This window comes from Filicampus tigris, chromosome 1 (genome assembly GCF_054856515.1).
Source record: "Filicampus tigris isolate MCC_2025a chromosome 1, RoL_Ftig_1.0, whole genome shotgun sequence".
NCBI lineage: Eukaryota > Metazoa > Chordata > Actinopteri > Syngnathiformes > Syngnathidae > Filicampus > Filicampus tigris.
The window spans coordinates 35,296,337-35,316,075 of record NC_141217.1 but is presented as its reverse complement, the minus strand read 5'-3'; the positions used below and the strand labels follow the sequence as shown (position 1 = coordinate 35,316,075).

At 42.7% G+C, this 19,739-nt stretch overlaps 1 protein-coding gene across 4 annotated transcripts in view; it reads left to right on the top strand.

Moving 5' to 3' along the window:
* dmd (dystrophin) overlaps window positions 1-19,739 on the top strand; it is a 166,031-nt gene that overhangs the window by 59,323 nt on the left and 86,969 nt on the right. For 3 of the 4 annotated variants that reach the window (XM_086036598.1, XM_086036590.1, XM_086036582.1), the window contains exons 10-24: window positions 7-135; window positions 1,958-2,053; window positions 2,129-2,227; window positions 4,182-4,363; window positions 5,257-5,407; window positions 6,157-6,276; window positions 9,741-9,842; window positions 10,012-10,119; window positions 10,225-10,404; window positions 11,410-11,579; window positions 13,091-13,214; window positions 14,056-14,134; window positions 16,031-16,143; window positions 17,078-17,206; window positions 19,427-19,619. In XM_086036598.1, the coding sequence (XP_085892724.1) occupies window positions 7-135; window positions 1,958-2,053; window positions 2,129-2,227; window positions 4,182-4,363; window positions 5,257-5,407; window positions 6,157-6,276; window positions 9,741-9,842; window positions 10,012-10,119; window positions 10,225-10,404; window positions 11,410-11,579; window positions 13,091-13,214; window positions 14,056-14,134; window positions 16,031-16,143; window positions 17,078-17,206; window positions 19,427-19,619 (1,975 nt within the window). Of the gene's footprint in view, window positions 1-6; window positions 136-1,957; window positions 2,054-2,128; window positions 2,228-4,181; window positions 4,364-5,256; window positions 5,408-6,156; window positions 6,277-9,740; window positions 9,843-10,011; window positions 10,120-10,224; window positions 10,405-11,409; window positions 11,580-11,658; window positions 11,695-13,090; window positions 13,215-14,055; window positions 14,135-16,030; window positions 16,144-17,077; window positions 17,207-19,426; window positions 19,620-19,739 lie in introns of all 4 variants that reach the window. The other variant, XM_086036576.1, reaches the window with a different exon arrangement.

Below are 19,739 nucleotides of genomic sequence, written 5' to 3'. Positions count from 1 at the left end.
TCTCAGATCACAGTGAGTGTGGCTCAGGGCCGAGTGCAGAGTCCCTCCCCTCAGCCTCGCTATAAAAGCTATGCCTACACCCAGGCGGCCTATGTCAAGTCTCCTGAGCAAAAGAGGAGGCGCTTTACTGATCAGGTCCGTGTCTCACCACGCTAACACCTCATGTTGAATGTCCACCTGTCTGTGTTTTTATTTTGCTCTGCATAAATGTTAATCGGCAAAGTCCAATTCAGCGCTTTTGTGATCATCTTTGCTGAGAGATACACAACATACGCACAGTGTGGTTAGCGCGTGTGTTCTTTACTTTCTCTGTTCATTTCATGACTCTGAATTGAATAGGTCTCTGTTTATCTTTGAGCTTATTTCTCAAAGGTCAAAACTCCAAGGGGAAATAATGCATTGTAATGATTTCTTGGCAATGCCAAAAAAACACTTACTTGCACATAGCTGGTATCCGCAGATACTTGGGATCCTTGGTTTGGGTGAACCTCGCACCGAAATAGAAACAAAAGTAAGGCATACATTTTTTGAGCTAAGCAATTCAGTAAGCTTCAAATGGAAGTCAACCCAAACATATTTTTTTCAAGAATATGTTCGATGCAGGCCCACTAGTTTAAACAAAGCTTTCTGATAAAGCAGTTAATCCACTCGTTTTTAGCCATCTCTGGGGGCGGCCATTTTGTCACTTCTGTCGACTAAAAATGACATCGCAACTGCTCAGGTCTCAGGTAACGACCAATCACGGCTGAACTGTTTTCTGAAGCTGCGCCCGCGATTGCTCGTTACCTGAGCCCTGAGCAGTTGTGATGTCATTTTCAGTCGAAAGAAGTGACAAAATGGCCGCCCCCTGAGATGGCTAAAAACGGGTGGATTTTGCTGCTCAGAATGTCATCTTTCAACTAGTGGGCCTGCATACAACATATTCTTGAAAAAAATATATGTTTGGGTTGATTTCGACTTTAAGATGTCAAGCAAAATCCACCCGTTTCAATTTGAGTCATTTAAACAATGGCATATTAATAGGGGTTCACAGAACAACTGTAACATAATTACGTTTAGTCTTGTTTACTCAAGAGGAACTAACTCTTTACTGCACTAATGACTTAAAAATATGCTCATGTTCATGAGAGGGAAGAGAGTCGTTTTGCTAAGTGTATTTCCTAGCAGAGGGTTGTTGTGCGCAATAAAAGTAACACTACTGCTACAGTACTACTAACAGAAAATAATCATGATTTCATCCTCCTCAAAGTGTCTGTCTTGTTTTTATAGCAGTTTGAGTATTCACAAGAATGATAGTATAAGTCACATCACCTTTTGTTTGTTTATAATAAAAAACATAGTAATGCCTTTGTTAGTACTAAGCATTTTAGAGGAATAACATTCTTGCTTACCATCAAAGAAATTAACTGTGTTTGTTAATTGTTATAGACCGAATAACGTTTAAAAAAAAAAAAAAATCAATCTAGTTTAAACAAGTGTCGCCAATTTAGCAATTTGTTGCTATATTTTTAACGACACTTTTTCAAGAAAGCAACCAGTGAGTTTAATCCCTGCTAAGAAACTGACATGAGCCGAATTATTTTCACACGGTGCCCGTTTACACGTTTCGAAAGCAGCGATTGAGCCACACTGTTGCGCCTTTAAAGTTGGTAGCGAACGAATATCAATAGCAGCACCATTACCGAACAGAATTTCACTTTGAAAAACATCTCATGCATAATTGGTGCGTTATAACTGTTGCCGTCCTGCTTCATACGTGACTTGTAGTATTTCAGCTCAGCCCCGGCATGTGTTAGCATTCACACACATTTCCTGAGTGAAATGCAATTTGTAATTCACCGCATCGCTTTTCTCTTTCCTGTTGTGTCCTGCTCTGTTTGTCCCTCTTTTTATCTGCCTCCGATCATATCCCCATCATCCCCGCCACCTTCTGCCCCCCGCCTGCGTCGCCCTCCAGTTTCTGAGTCCCAGCCAAGAGGAGCTGCAGCGAGGCCTCAGTCCTTTGCCCCCCGGCTCCACCAGTCTGGAGTCTTACCAGGCGGCCCTGGAGGAGGTACGCCAAATGAAGATGACTGCCCTGGTTATTTGTTGTTTTCTTTTCATGGCTTTTTCAACTGCGAATGTGAAGGTTCTGACGTGGTTGCTGTCGGCTGAAGATGGACTCCAGTCCCAGCCCCCCATCTCAAACAACGTGGAGGAGGTCAAAGAGCAGTTCCACACTCATGAGGTGAGGATATTAATGTAGGTCGTCAGCTGAAAAAAAATTACGGGACAAGAAAAAAAGCGTTGTATTGTATTGAGGTTGGTTGAACATGCAGTTTGCATCCTCTACTTTTCATCACCCATAGTCACTCGTCTGCGCTCAATAAACCATATTGTAGCACCGCTGCCATCCGATCAGGATAACGGAAGTCGCATGCTGCCTATACTTGAAAATTCAACATTTGAACACCTCCTGAACAATATTGTTGTACATGACAAGCATTCTACTTCTGTTTCTTTTCAAAACAAATTATCAAAACATTTACGGTCGAACCTCTGTTTTCACGATTAATGCGTTTCAAAGTTTGTTCGTTCCAAAGTCTGACTAAAACGGAGTTGTTCGAAAACTGAGGCAATGTGTTATAGGCCTTTACGCAACAGATCTTTGAACACAAACATTGCAGCAATTACAGACAGACAATAACAATACTCAAAGGCATATATTCTTTATCCTCTTCGAAAAATGACTAATATTGCTGCAGCTTACTGAGCAGTTGTGCCCATCTTTTTCGTGCATAAACATGTATACATCGTACTGCTCTTTGGTGGCCAAGGCGCACACACCAGGAGGAGACGGACAATAAATTTAAGCATGAAATTATGAGGCATAATAAATTCAATAAATTCTTTGCATTATTGCTGCATCTTTTTATTAAGTACAATACTGTAGAGCTGGGGTCTCAAACTAAATTTATGTGGGGGGCGCTGGAGAGTCTGGATGTGTTTAAGCTGCCTCAAGTGTTCCACAAAAAAGGGGTTCAACTATTCCAAAAACGTACAATTAATCCAATCTTCTCAATCTTGATATTACTAACAGTTCCGAAGATTTACAGTTCTACATAACGTGAGCAAGATCGGTGACCCGGTCCTATCTCTCATCTCTTTGGTACTTTGTGTACTCCTCAGAATGTCTAATTGAATAATGATGTCTGATTTCTTGAGTACAGCAACTATCTCTGAGCATTCAAGACTCGCTGGGGTGCCCCTGTGCTCAACCACAAAACATCACGTCTCCTATTTTTCCTTGGAATTGGCTTATTTTATCACCAACCGTTCTCTTAAAAGCAGGTTTTGAAAAAGACATGACTGGGACTAGGTGACAGGATATATTTTCTTTCCGGCCGGTGTCATTTCAGAATTAAGTTTTGCTGAAAGCTGTCGTGACCCTGAGCTTTGCTAGCCCACAAGTGATGGAAATAAAACCCCAAAACAAACTGTTTAGTGTTTTATGGCCGGCTGAAACTGACTCATGGCATTTCCATTCATTTCAATGGGGAACGGTGATTGTTGTGACTGTTTCAAGTTACAAGCCCTTCACAGAGAAAAAAAAAAAGAAAAAAAAGCTTGCAAGTCAATACACCACTGTATTTTCTTTTATTGTGTTGTATTTTGCTTTTATATTGTACTCGACAGGGCTCTTTTTAAAAATGTCGGTGCTGTACGGGGCTTGAAAGGATTAATGACCTTTCCATTGGGAAAGTTAGTTTTAGAAGTTATTAGATCGGTTTAGATAGTAGATTTCGATAGTTTTAGATAAGTGTCATTTGAGTTAGTGAGTGAAGGTAGCACTGTATTGTTCCCATCCTTGCGAAGTCCCCCGCCCTTCTCAGTTGTCAAACATACTGTACATGAGCGATGGCTCGCTGTTAAAATACATTTTGTGCATAAACACTTTGAAACATCAAACTCTCCAAATTCAATGAACCCCGACTGTTGAGCTCTCTGAAGATCATATACTGTACGAGTAAAGTGCTTGAAAATGAGACAGGGGTAGGTTAATGTATTATGAGAGCACTTAATACAAATGGAGTCAGGTCATTTAGCGTGGAGTTGCGGGAGCGTCGCTATCAGTTAATTAGCTCTAACGAACGTGACTTTCCTGCAACGGTGAAGCGTTTTGTTGCCTGTGCTCTTCTCAGGGCTACATGGTGGAGCTCACCGCGCACCAGGGCAACGTGGGGCGCGTCCTCCGGGCCGGCGCCGCCTTATTGGCTGAGGGCAACCTGAGCGAGGAGGAGGACACAGAAGTGAGGGAACAGATGAACCTGCTGAACTCTCGATGGGAGCACCTCCGGGTGGCCAGCATGGAGAGGCAAAGCAGGTGCTCACATGCTCAAACCCCAAATGATGTTCCCCGTTAATACACGCAGCAATAACCGGTGGCGGCGTGGCCTGTTTTTTAGGCTACGGAAGCCTGAAAATCTTGAATTTGCGGTTGCGATAACAGTTCAGATGTTTTCAGAGGTTTGTTTGTTTTGCGTTGCAAGTTATAAGAGGAAATACAAATATATCAGGACGGTAAACACTCCATTTAAATACTCCTTTGGCATGTTTTTATAGCATTTACGGCACTTTGTATTTTTTATTAAATTACACAAAAACATTTTTCATTTTTTCCTAAATTGACAAATTTATCATTTCGCAATATACAATAATAAGTATTCCCATGTACATTTTAAAATTAATCTACAGCCGTTGCCTTCTGCTGGTGTAAAACGCAGGATTGAAGAGGATTTGATATTCAGTCATCTTGAAGTTGAATAATTAAATACCTAATTAAAATCATTAAAATACTAACCGATTTCACGCTTCTTCTTTCAAATTTAGTGTTAAACGTAATAGTGGACCAACATCTAGTGGGCTACAGTGGAATTATACCCAAAAATAAATGTGAGGCAGAACAAAATTGAGTTATATCTGGTCCCAAAAAAATCGGCGAAATAGCAGATTGTGCTAACACACCTGAAATCGATCACCATCTTACACAGAGTGGACTTGACGCATTGAAATCGCCTCTTGCCATTTCCCCTTTGTCTCCTCAGTACATTTCAAAGGCTTTACATTTTTACTACTCCTCAAGTAAAGGACTTCAACCAGTATTTCTACTTTTACCAGAGTATTTCTCGACAGAAATATCTGTACTTCTACATAAGTAGAGAGTGTGCGTACGTTTGCTACCTCTGATCAATGGTATGCACTTGGCCCACTCACCAGACTCCACCAGGTCCTTATGGAACTACAGCACAAGCAGCTGCAGCAGCTCACAGACTGGCTGGACGCAACAGAGGCGCGGGTGAAGAAGATGGAGGCTCAGCCGCTTGGCCCTGACTTGGAGGACGTCAAGCACCAAGTGGAAGAGCACAAGGTGGCAACATATGTACATATATGAATATGTAGCTTTTTGGTTATTTATATTGTCTTGATAAGTCAGTCAGTGCTTGAGGAATACAGTCCATATTCTTACGTATCAGTGTTTCATGAAACATGAAAAGTTGAAGTGATAAAGCCGCATATTTGTTTGTATTATCGTTGGAATCTAATTTATGACTTACTGACTTATGTTCACGCCGCACTTATGTTTGGTAGAATTTTACGAAGTTATAGTAGCGGACGCTTAAAAGAAGACTTTACACGGATCTGATCTGCTGGATCGGCCTGGTCGGCCTATTTTGGCACTTTATGCTGAATCGTGATGGGTTGTAATGGCGTAATTTGCCAATCCGTCAACGTCATCATTGATCGGATTCGCAAAATAAAAACATTACAGCGTTCACTCCACGGGCGTTCTTTGCTGCCGTTGTTTTTTTTTTTTTTTTTCCCCCCAATTTTGGTTGGTTTGGACCTTGAAAAAAATAATAATCCCAATATTGAGGATGGGGGAAATCACAGTTCATTTCTAGTGTTTAGCCCTGTTATAAATTCTGTGAGTTTTTTCATCTATCTAACCTGTGTAGTGTGTATCCATTTGTTTTTTTTTTTTGGGTGGTGTGCTATAAGATTTTTTTCCCCAATGTTCAATATGTATCTTGGCTCACTAAAGATTGGGAAATACTTCCTTATGCTGTAATGAAACTGCATGTAGAAAAAAAAACTCAATTGGCGTATTTTCTGCAGCTTTTGCAGGAGGACCTGGAGCAGGAACAGGTACGGGTCAACTCGCTGACACACATGGTGGTGGTGGTGGACGAGACCAGCGGGGACAGTGCCACTGCTGCCTTGGAGAGCAAACTTCAGGCAAGTTGGAGCGGCACTTCTTTACTACACACTTGATAATTGTCCAGGAAAAAAAACAACAACAAAAAAAAAACTCTATCCTCAAACCTAATTCAGGAGCTATTTGGAGCAGATCTGTTACTGACACAATAGTGATGCCAGTGTAGTAAATAATTCACTCACATAAAACAATTGAGAACCAGAACACGTGCCAGAGATGCTGCATATAATCACACACATATATTAAGTGCTGGTTCTTTGTTTCAAGTGGAGCTTTTGTTGCGTTACCGCCTGCAGAGCAGTTTATTGCAGGATGGAGCAAAAGCGAGCTAAATAGATTAGAGGGCTAGGAATGGAAAAAGGCAAATACAAGTCGGCGTCTGCAGGATTCCTCCTGCTGTGTCCTGGCATTTTTGGGGAAGATGATTCGACTCTTAAATCTCCGTTGCCTCGTAGTTTGGGACAGTTATGGCCTGGTGATTTTTTTTTTTTAACAATGTGATTTAGGGCCCATTTGCACAAGACAGCTTTTCAACCGAAAAATATGTATATGAGACAACAGCAGGGGCCTGAAAACGTGTTTGTGTTCAAAACAAAGGACATGTTTGAGAGCATCGCAACCAAAATGAGTTAAATAAAAAAAAAAAAGGGAGTCCCCAGTGGAGTCACACTACTGCTATTTGTCAAATGTGAAACATTTTAAATTTGCACATACATTTAGTATGTACATTTTACTCTAAAAAGACTATATTTGCTCCCAGTTTAAACAAAGTAAAATTTACACTTGGAAGAGAGTAATATTCAGAGTAAATTTGACACAAAAAGACATTTGGAGAGTTATTTACTTGAAAAAAACAATTACAATTTTTTCATCAGAAATTCAAAGTAAATTTTACAAGGAGAATTTTTGAGTCAATTTTACTTACATTTTATTAGTTTATTTTTTAAAAAAGGCACACAAGGGTTGAGGGATATACTGTATACGTTTCAGTATTACTCTCTGAATTGCAAAAATATATTGTGTGACATTCTGAAGTGTTATATTTAATGAACAAATTGCTGGTCCACCCTAAAAAATCGCAAATGATTACTGATGAATTACCGGGAAAGAATCATTACTTTTCTAACACATTTTTAACACTTTTAACGAAAACAGCGAGGACAAGCAGTTGGTACTTGTACTGGCTCTGCACGCGTATTGCAGAGCAGCGTTGTTCAAAATATGGTCTGGGTGCCATTTGCCGCCAGCCGCCCATTTTTAGTGGCCCTTGCCATATACAAGTCCTTTTTTCCTTTTTTGCACTTCAAGACAAGGCAAAGATGAAGAACAAATGCGTTCTCATCTTCCATTAATCATACATCACTTGAATAGTAGCAACATCCCTACTCCCAATGCCCGGATCAATACGGATAATTCAGTCACAGCTAACAATGGGAATTGAGAATTCACTGATTCCCATTCCATTATTGATACTGCTTATTGATCCAATTCCTTGGATTGTCATCGGGTGAGGAATACGAGACTATCCAATAACGATATCGATCCAATACGATATCAGCAGGAATGATACATCATTTTTTTTTGTATGAAATGTTAGAAGATACTTGATCAAGTGATACTACAAGGAACAATAATCCGTTGTTTTGATCACGTGGGCTCTGCACGCTTGAGCCAGAAACTGCTGGATAGAAGAGCAAGAGCAGAGTCTAGAATAGACTGCTTGTATATGAGCGCTACTAGCAGAGATTTGGGATGTAGACCGATGTAGACATGACCCACAGCTCCTGACCATCGGTGAGGGTTAGGAATTTAGATTGACCGGTAAATCGAGAGCCTTGCCTTTGGGTTCAGCTCTTTCTTCCCCACGACGGACCGATACAGAGTCCGCATATATAATATAAATAAAATAATTAGGGCTGTCAAGCGATTTAAAAAAAGATGAGGGCTTAATTAATTATGATCTGTAATTAATTCATGTGATTAATCTATTTTTTAATCTCACTTAAAAATTGCTGAGAAAAGCCCCATATTGTCTGTCTGCATGTATCTGTATTTATGGTCGATATCTCTTTTTTCAATTACCCATTGTCATTGGCCACCTTGAGGAACAGTTTGGCACGTTTATCAGCCAAGTCCCTCGTTTCTGTTTTCATGACGACCAGTGCCAAACGAGTTGAAGTTCCACTCACCATCAATTAAGTGTCCAGTCACCCCAAAATAACGGTGGTTGCGAGTTGAGGTCCAGTGATCCGCGGTTAAAGCAATACATTTGTCCGAATCCCCCACCAAAACGTCAAGCTTTCTTTTCTTTTCACCGTCATACATCTTGCTGATTTTAGTCATCATTGCAGTTGTGCGCTGTGGTTTGTATGATGGCTCATTGGATGCTGTTTGCGACAACTCAATTAATCCTTTGCCTTCAACTATGTTAATCGGCCTGCAGTTCATCTTTATTCTCTTTGCAAGAAAAATTGTCAGCCAATCGGTCGCAGACTTGCTCGCACGCGGGCTGTTCTTGAATTTAGTTTGCCAAAGAGCTTGCTCGCTACATTAGCATCTTCGTTGCTATCATTAGCTGTGGCTTTAGTCGCGGCTGGTTACGTTTGCATTTATGTGGTAGGCTTGAACTGCTTCTTTGGTAAGCGAAATCTTTCTTACAAAGAATAGTGCCGTCAGGGCATTTTAAAAACTTACCATTCATCGGACCAACAACTCTGTTAGTGAACACATTATTCACTACTACTTATGTCTTGCCGGCTACAGCTGCAACCTTGGCCCCTTTTTGGCTTTTTTTCTCCGCCAAAGTCGACCATAATGCTCCTCCATTTTCACGTCTTCTCGCTGCTCCCGATCTTGCCCTTCCGCCTACAATAGGAGCCTATCTGGTTATGCCAAACCCAATGACAGCCAATCAGTGTCCTCTTCAGGGTGTGACACTGACCATTGTTTTTTACTCCCTCAACAACTCCAGCACAAGCCCCACGCATCAAAACGAATCATCAAACAGAAACAGTTAGAGGTTAAAATTTTGATTCATGCCACTAAAACAAATTACGCTTTAACTGTGACTGTAATTAATTAATCTCAATTAATGCACTAATTTGCCACTCCCGAAAATAATACATAACGGCTTCCGATATATTTGCTACACTGGATGAATTGGTTTTAGCATGTTTCATAAACTAAAGATAAAGAATGTTCAAGTGGACCCTGCACCTTTCAACTCATATGTGCAGCCCTCGGAGGAAAAGTTTTGGACTGCCCTGTTTGAGATGTTGCCCAACACAAGCTCACGCTCCCTTTTGTCCCGTAGCAGAGCAGTCACCCTCCAAATTAGCCAACTGTAAGAATTTAATTGGCACGTGACAAAGTGTAGCTACATTATGAGCCTTTAGGGCACCCTGATGGAAAGCTGGAATATTTTAGCCTCTGCGATGCGCTAATTCAAGAGGAAATGTGCGTGGGTGTGTGTGTGTGTGCGTAGGTGCTAGGTGACCGCTGGGCAGCCATCTGTAGATGGACAGAAGAACGCTGGATTCTGCTGCAAGAGATTTTATTGAAATGGCAACACTTCACAAATGAACAAGTACGGTCGCTTGTTTTCTTCAATTCCACAAAACACGTTTGTGAATGGGGTCCCCATCATGTGCTTGATATCGTACCCAGGATATGGTATTTATTTTTGTGCCATATTACAGCGAGCGTAAAACCGCTGCCTTCTTTTTGTTCCCTTTTTTTTCCCCCCTTTCCATTAGTCTTTATTCGACTCGTGGCTGACCCAGAAGGAGGAATTGGTCCGTTCGATCAAGACCCCCAACGCAAAGGACCACGCCGCCGCAATGGCTTGCCTGCGCCATCTTGCTGTGAGTCGAGCAGAATCCTAAACCGTGACTTTCGACTTATTCATTGTGTTGCATCAAAATGACAACGTCGAAACCGTTCATTTCTTTTGTTTGTGCTCCCATCAGATTGTAAAGACAGAGCTGGATGTGAAGCGCCCCACCGCGGACAAGCTGCGCTCCATGAGTCAAGACCTGCTGGGCAGTGTCAAGAACAAGGAGGTCGCCAGCAAAGTGGAGGCCAGGCTGGATAGTTTTGCTCAACGTTGGGATCGACTGGTTCAAAGTCTGGATCTCATCAGCAGCCAGGTCCAACACACACGCTATGCATCACCTAAGGCCTTTAGCGGCTTCTAAGGCGACTTGCATTTTCATTCGTGGATTTGAGGACAACGTTTCGGAAGAACAGACCATTTGTTTTATTTTTGGGGGTATATGAAAAATATTTTAAAAAAAAGAGAGCAGAGGACTTTCCATCGGGCTACCATAGTCACAGCAATGAGGTTGGTGATGTCATTTCTGCTGAACCAAGTAGATTGCTCCCCCGCCGCCATTTTTTTTCTCCTAGGTGGCTAAAACGGTTTTCGTAACTGGCTATTTGGAGAGACAGAAATCGGGAGCATAATTACAACTTTTTGAAATGTGTCTGTGATGAAACAAATCATTTGAACAATTACTATCATGACAAATCTCGAAAATCATAACCAGAGTATCTCATTTAAAGCCTACTTCAAATGCAAGTTGATTATCATGAGGATAAAAAATCATTTTAGGTGCTCCTCAAAAGCTATTTTTTTATTGTAGTACAATTTAGAAATCACTTTTACTACAGCTACAGTTACATTTGGTCTTAGGACAACTATAATTTACACTACAAGTGCATGCTTTTCTGTATTTTGTGCATGCATGTGGTGTTTCATGGCATAAAAATCCCGTCCAATTCTTGAATCGCTGATCATTTACAGTAATGTACATGCCTTAGTCGTTGTCCAACTTGGTCACCCTCTGCTTCATTTCTTGCACTTACATAGCCGATGCCCTTTACCAGATCGATACTAGACTTTACACCGATCTGATTGAGTGGATCGAAACCGATCCATAGTTTGCATTTTATGCCAAATCGCTAATGTCATCGTTTGCGCCATTTATAAATGACATCATTGACGCGATCCGCAAAATAAGACATTCGTGACCATCACGGATCTCCCGCAGATGTTTTCGACCGGGGATGTGCAGCGGGTATTTAAAAAAAGGTGTCGTGTAAAAAGCTCTCGTGTCAAATCCCGCTCTCTCTTTGGGTGTCCGCACGTTCAGCTCTCACCGGTCGTCAGCGCGGCGGCCCCCGAATCCGAACTGACCCACTCAGCCGCGGCCAGTGTTACCAAGGTGACAGCGAGGGAGAGTGTATCGGCACTACGCCAAGCCCGAGAGTCACCGCCACAGAAGAAGAGGCAGGTGGTCGTAGATTCTGAACTCAGGAAAAGGTCAGTACCCCTCAGGTGAACTTTGGTCGGTGGTAAATCGCATTTAACGTATGTTTTCTAACTTCTGTGCATTATTCAGTTGCATGCACCCGTTTCTGCTTACATACCTTAGCAGGTAGGTGTTGACTCTCGGCAGATTAGCTTATGCGTCCGCGATAAAAGCAATGTTGGTGGTGCGCAAGCATTTAAAGAAATATTGCATTTTATCAAAACGTATATTAATTAGATACGTAGACATACTAAAATGAATACATAATACAATAATTCAAAAGTTTATTCTACTTTTTTTTTTTAACTCCACTTCAATTATTTATTTACTACAAATAATGTATTCATGTTTATCTACCTGTGCCTGGACTTATAGTGACAAGATCAAGAATTAAATGTTCTTCCACTAGATGAGACATGCTGCCATTCCTATAACAGAATCATATCTTTTTTTTTTTTTTTCAACTAAAGAAGCTCAAATTTCTCACTCGCGTTAAATGTGATGAGATTCTCATCGTTTCAGTCAGTATACTCAGCCTTGTTTCAACAAAGCAGAGGTGGGCGCGTCAGTAAATTTTGCCGGTCCGTCATTTGATATTCGCCAGCATCCGTCGTTATTTCAAGCTGACCAAATATGTCACCGTCAGTCCGTCACTCTGTCATTGTTATTTCCACCATCGCTAAATTACAGTTCGTCGTCATCACTCTTTCAGGACCGTCCAACCTTCAGCTTCTTCTTCTTCTTCTTCTTCATCCTCTTCTTCTTTTGTCTTTCTCTCCCTCTTCTTTCTTCTTTTTTTCTTATTCTTCCACTCGGCGTCGAGAATGTATTACTTGATACATCACACATGGCCGCAGCACAGGAGACACACAGCCAAGTAATAAAGAAATAAATAAAAAAAACAGATACACACACACACAGTGTGGTCATTGGTGGAATAAAAACAATATGGGACAATATCATTGCAGTCTGTGAGAGCGAAAGGCATGCAACACAGCGAGCTTCCTTTTCCCGGCCGGGTCGACCTAAAAACGGAGCGGGCTTGGAGAACGGGAACCGAGTCAATACAATCACAAATCACCGGTTTGACTAGTAGTGTTCAAATGTTGTTGTTTTTCCTGTCACAAGGCGAGGAGCCCCTCGTCTGCTCCCCTCGAAGTCCGGTGTCTTCACCCCCACGAACAAACATATGCGAGAGTATTTCCATCAGATGCGAAACGAGAGTCCGATTGAGAAGGTCCGTCGGTATTGACCCGGTTAGTGATGATTTTTGCGACGGATGAAAGCCCGCTTTCCGTCGGTGCGGTCCGTCAGTTTTTTTAAAGTTTTCCCATCATTCGTCATTTGCCAGCAAAATGGGCATCCGTCAATGACGAACTGACCGACTGAGATGAGAGGCCATTAAGTCAAGTGGAAGTCGCGTTTAAATGATGCAAATACTTGAGAACAGTTCAATGCATTTGGTCGATTATAAAATAAGCACATTTTTATCTCTAGTAGTAACAGTTTGTTCATCCGTCAGATTTGATGTGGACTTCACAGAGGTCCACAGCTACATGACTCGAGGCGAGGCAATCCTGCAGAGTCCCGAGTTCTCTGTGTCCCGCAAAGATGGCAGCATTCAGGACCTGTATGACAAAGTGCAGGTAAAAATATGTGTGTACTAAAAAATGCCGTTATCTAGTGGTCTTTTTTTATTTATTTTATTTTTTTTATTGGACAACAGATATATGCAATAGACCCGGGGTGCCCACACTTTTTTAGCCTGAGAGCTACTTATGACATCACCCGAGTCAAAATGCTCTGCCGCCTACGAAAAATTCAAAACACATTATTTATAAATATATTGAGAATGATTTTTATATGTACCGTATATGCTGGTGTACCTTGCATGACTGCATCAGCCTATATAGCACAATACAACAACAACAACAAAAAAAAAGTTTTGTAATTACCTTACTCTGATGACTTGCACTGAATGGAATCATCCTGGGACGCAAAGTCCGGACAGTAGCAGCTGATAACCAGCCTCAAGCAGATTTGGAGCAACAAAAATCCGCCCATTCGCTCCATCGGCTCGTATAAAACAAGTCAACTATTTTGCACACAATGCTAATGCTATCAATATTGCTGTCATGGTAAAGTTCAAGAACTGTGGAAAAAAAAAAAAAAAAAAAAAGCCGCCGAGTGAACACGACACTGTGTGGCTATGTGTGACTAGTATGCCCGATGCTGTTTGGCTGCCGCGAGGCGGAATGGCAAAAAAGTCGACTTGTTTATACGCGCCTAGCGGAGCGAATGGGCGGATTTCCGATGCTTCGCTCCGCGTGCCACCGCTTCGAATGCATCATTCGCGCCACCCCGCACGCACATCCGTGTCCAGTTGAGTCGGTTTCGGGCTCATAGCTCGGTTTGCGACAGGCCTTAATATTGGTGGTAAATCGAGTTTCTCTGCTTCCCCCCCCCCTCTGTCATTCTTTGTTATAGCTGATAGAACGGGAACGTCCAGAAAAGTACCGGAAGCTTCAAGAAGCGACGCGCACAGCACAGACCCTAGTTGAGCAGGGTATTGCGTACACACACACACACCAGCATTCACACCTATTCAACGGGCACCCCGTCTGTCCCCATGGCAACGCCTCCACCTGTCCCACCCTCTCTCCTTGTCGCCATAGAAACACTGATAGAGAGTCGGATCCGTGCTCTTCACTGCCCTTGTTGGGGCTGTGTAAAAGAGGAGAATCATTCAACTTGTACTTTCCCATTTCTGTCTTTTATTCCTGCCAAGCGGCTAACCTTCAGCCAACAAAACATAATCTTCCTCCAGCTATGCAGCACTTTGTTTCTGCAAGCAATTTATGTCTTTCCTTTCAAGCTGTTAAAACACGGCATCATAAATCAATAAATCTCACCAATTCAAGCTTGTCTCCTGGGCCCGCACCCATCATGTTTTTTAGACCCGCGACACTTTCTACAGTGTTGCCTTTATGGCTAATATCATCGTAATGTGCCTTTGAGACCAAAAATATTGTGGATTTCCATTGAACTGTATATTTCCTGAATTGAGTAGCTGTTAGAAATGCACATTGGTTGAGCTTCTTTTTTTTTAAATTTGTTTTTTTATTACACCGCATGCAGACAATGTATACAAAGAGCAAAATATATGAGCTTGCTGACAGGGTGGATAATTTTGGCTAATATTAGCATTTAATGAGCATGTGGTGGCCCTTCATCTAGCAACATGGCATTGGCAGTTTTTTTCTTTCCGTGCCCTAATTACCATTTCATTCTGCATGCTAACATTTAAAGTCCCTGGATAGAGAAAACAAGCATGTCTTGTAAACTTGACACACCGCAGAGAAGAAACGTCGCCAAATTTGAACGGTTAAAAAATAATGGCAAGTGTATGAGGCTTAGGAATTGTGCTAATGTGTCCATTGAATATGTGAAACAATGCCCTGCTGAAAAATTGTTCGAGCAACTTATTTATGCCTACACACTCTACGTTTGAGCCGTGAAAATATCAGAGGTCGGCATTTTATTAAATTTTTCATTTGTCATCCATCAGGAGCCCTGGGTACCAGTCCTTCATTTGTCAGTTCATCATTTTTCAAGCCGAACTGAATTGTAATCGTCAGTTGGTCAGTCTATTAGTCAGTCTGTCAGTAGTCCGTCGGTCCGTCAGCCCGCCTCACCCAACCCCATCCCTATCCCCCCCCCAAAAAAAACGTCAGCAAAATAGGCGACCGTCGCTGACTAACTGTCACTGACAGATGCGGTTAGTGACGATTACACTGACGGACGAAAATCCACTTCCGTCAGTGCTTAGTCCGTCATTTCAAAAAAGTGTCTCATCATTCATCAATTATCAGCAAAATGGGCGTCCATCAATTTGACTGAATACCCACCTCTGGAAAATATATCCACGTAAAGTCTACGGTGGCTGCAATGTACCCCACAAGAGGCGCTAGCCACCAGCTAGCTCGCGAGCTAACAGCCTTCTGGGGCTCCTCTTAGCCGGTGGACTGTCGGCGGAATCGTCTGCAGTCGTGTTTAAGCCACGCTCAAAAATACAGAAAAGTGAAATGGTGAAAAAAAGTCAAACGCTATATCCCCACAACCGAGCACTAGAAAGTTCTCAGTATTTGCCCGTTTTCAGCAATTACCTTCAAACATATATACTTTATTTAGAAACAACTATGAATTCCCTCAAGTCTCATGGAAATAGGTTGTGTTCAGATTAGCAAGCGAGCAATCCCTCCAACAACAAACAGCAATCAAACTATACTGTACCTCTGGTGCTGTAAAACCTAGCAGCTGTCTTGCTGACCTAATTCAACTCAAGTTTTTGGAACAAATCTGTGCTGTGTTATTAACATGAAAAATGTAAAGTGTCTTTGCTGTGTCACCCAACCGTTTTCCTTCCCTTTTCCTATAACACCCGCTCCTTCAATCCCGCCAGAGGGGACTCGGGCTGAGGACATTGCCCAGGCAGCCGAGCAGCTGAACCAGCGCTGGGTCGGCTTTTGTGCCCTGTTGGCAGACAGGCTGGTGTGGTTGGCCTACCAGACAAAGGTACACATACACGCACTGCATACATTATCATTTTTTTTTTTTTTTTTACTGACCCGAGGAGTTTGAGCTAGCCAAGGCGTGTTCTTTTATTGGTGTCCTGCCAAACTCATTTTTTTTTTTTTCAACTTCACATCTTCAATCAAAACCTGAGGGAAGTAAGCTCATTTATCAATGGTCAAAGGTCAAAGCTTTACATTCCACTCACCGACTTTTGTTGGTGTCAGAACAACGATACTAAATATTTTAAAGCAAGGTCTCAGCGCGGTACTCGTATGTCCCCGTGTTTATTATGTCCCAGTATGCTTTTCACTAAAGTCAAACCAAGCAATGCATTTTAGAAAATAGACTTTGAAAAACACACCCATGTCATCTCCGGGACTAAGGGTTAGTTAATTCAATTGTTTACATTTAGTGGTTCTCAATTTTGACGAGTCCGCACACCACTGGCCGTGCAGTTCCAAGCGACACAAATCTTTTCTCGTTCCCCCAGAGTCCTCGAATGAGTAAAAGCTGTCCCTGGTTGCGTGAAAACACACGGCAGCTTATCTCCAAAGCCTTTTCAAGCCCAAGCTATCACATTAATACGAAACATTGCCTTGAGCACGGAACCCCGGTGCTCACCTTTCGAGCACGAGCAATGTCTTAGTCATACATTGAGAATACATTTTAATCAATAGACGTCTCTCTCGACAAGACGGTGTCCAACCAAGCCTTTCGCACTGCGTAGGCTTGAATTTGAAAAGGTCCCCTGTGACAAGACTCAATCTTGAGGCCGATGCAGGCGGAGAATGAGGTCACTCCCGCCGACATATCAAGGAAATAGTTAGTGAGCCAAGACAGACGGCGCCTGGCTTTTCCTTGTCTCGTGAGAATTAAAGCGAGGTTTACTCATTTGAGCTCGTGTCCGTCTTCGTGCGTGTGCGTGTGTGTACAGGTGCTCGCCTTCTACAGCCTGTATGAGCAGTGCGTGCAGGCAGTGGAAGTCAGTGAGAACTGGCTGAAGGTTCAGCTGCCACCATCGCCAGAACCCGAGACGCTCAAGGCGCAACTGGAACGATGCAGAGTGAGTCGGCGGTTCCCCCTTCCCCCCCGCAAACGTCATATTCACACACGCTCGCCGCAACGCGTTGGTGCACGTCACGCCGATAAATCCGACACAGTCGCGCAGCTGCCTGAAAGGTATTCGTGGAACTAATTTTATTGCTATGGTTGTAGAACCGCACTGCATACTGAGAGGTGTTATGTATTTTGCAGAGCTGGGCAAGTCCGTCCCTGGGCCGGACCGGTCGGACCCTCAGGCCCGGCCGGATGTCCATTTTTGGGGTTGGGGGGGTTTTGACTCATTTTAAAAAAATGGCTGGACTAAGTATGGCCGGAAGTTGATTTTAGTCCGGCCCACTAATCGTCCCTCATGCGTTTGACGTGGTCGCAAGGCGGCCAAATTTCATCTCAGCCTACTCGGTGAAAGGCTTCTTTTTAGGCTTCTTTCTACTCCAGCGTCTGCGCGAGCGACAACTGCTGTTATAGGGATTATGGTGTCGCCCCCCCCCCCACCTTAGCCGCCACCTTCCAGATCGTTTTCGAAATAAAATTAAATGCAACGTCTCGTCATCCCTTTATGGTTGTAGCAGGCACGATTTGCATTGTCGTCGCTGTCTTTTTGAAGCGACGCCCTCCCGACTTGTTTCAAAACAATTTGTGTCCACGAGTATATTCAGACGCTAGCACATCAAGGTGGAGTTCATGGACTTTTTCTGGCGTTCACTACTTCCGGAAATACGCCATAGCAAACCTGCAGTGTATAGTGGTTTGCTGGCATGCTTTTATTTTGAAGGCCGGGAAGGAGGGGAAGTGTGCAAAATAAAGAAGTAACTTGACTACGACTTCTGCGACTTCTTCTTCTACGACTCTTCCCTCTAATTATTGGACCCAAATAATTATAGAATACGACAAATCCAACCCCGGGGCTCGCAATGCAAGGAAGCACGCAGTTGGGTAAATACTACTGGCGCATTTGAAGCGTGTCCACAGCGGGTTCGAATAGTAAATAGCTAAATAGTAATAAATAGCTAAAAAATTCTTAAAAAGCCTCTGCCGTTAGCGTCCCTCCCGCAGCGACGTCAATCACGGTCGCTTTTTTTTGGGGGGGGGGGTCGTAACAGGGCGGAACAGATTTTGCAAACGCCACGCAGAAAAGTCAATAAATCATAGCCCAGATTCGATCCCAAAACCTTTTGACTGTGAGGCCAATGTGCTACCCGCTGTCCCCCCCCCCACACGTTCATTGTGTTATTTCTTATTTGTCTTATTTGAATTTCTTTTTGTGTTTCATGTGTTTCAGTACTTTTCTGTGAGTATGTCCGTTTCTCATTTCAACAAAGTACCCCTTCTGTGCTTCAGCTTCCATTTAGCGGTTACCGGTAGTTGTCGTTTTCTTCCCCGTCCCGTGCTCCTCCATACAAACGCTCTGCTTTTCTTTCCTTTTCCTGTCCTCTTCTTTCTTTCTTTCTTTCTCTCTTTCTTTCTTTCTTTCTCTCTGCTTGCATGCTTCTTTCTTTCATTCCTTCCTTGCTTACTTCTTTGTTTCCTGCCTTCCTCACTTGCTTCTTTCTTACATTCTTTCCCCCCTTCTTTCTTGCTTCTTTCTTATCTTCTTTCCTTCCTTCCATGCTTCCTTCTTTCATTCTTTCTTTCTTTCTTTCCCTCCTTCCTTGCTTCTTTCCTTCCTTCCCTCCTTCCTTGCTTGCTTATTTCCTTATTTTCTTCCTTCCTTCTTTGTTTCTTTCTTTCCTTACTTCCTCGATTGCTTATTTATTTAGTTCCTTCCTTGCTTGTTTCTTTCTTACCTTCCTTCCTTCTTTGCTTGCATCTTTCCTTCCTTCCTTGCTTCTGTCTTTCCTTACTTCCTTGCTTGCTTCTTACCGTCATTCCTTCCTTGCTTGCTTCTTTCCTTCTTTTCTTCCTTGCTTGCTTCTTTCTTTCCTTCCTTGCTTGCTTCTTTCTTTCCTCCTTGTTTTTTTCTTTCTTTCTTTCTGTCTTTCTTTCTTTCTTTCTGTTTTTTTTTTTTTTTTATCTCTGTTTTGTTGTCTGGTCCAGAAACCTTTTGCCTTTTTTCTTGCACTCCTCCAATTTCTTGCTTGGCTTCCTGCTTATTAGCATCGGGGCCTTTTATTTAAACATTTCCGTAAAAATAGATTCAACATAAAGCCAACTGAGTGGAACCTAGGAAATGAAAAGCCAATGCATTTCCCGAGTAGCTAAGCATTGTCTCTCTATCTTGCAGGAGGAAGTGGCTCGTCTGGCCTCCCTACAACCACAAGTGGAGCTCTTGGACAAACGTTTGAAGGAGCTGAAGGCGGAGAAAGATGGGGAGGAGGACGCGTCGGCCTTCCTGGATGCTGACATCACTATGTTCAAAGAACACTACCACACGGTTCTGGAGGATCTGAGGGCGAGAGAGAGGCAGCTACAACTAAGTGAGACTTTTATCTTTAGGGAACGGGGCTCATTGGTTTGGACACAAGTATTGGAAAGTGTTTTGGAAAAAAAAAAGCAACAAAAGCTTGACAAATGTTAAATCAAGTTTCGTTGGTGGC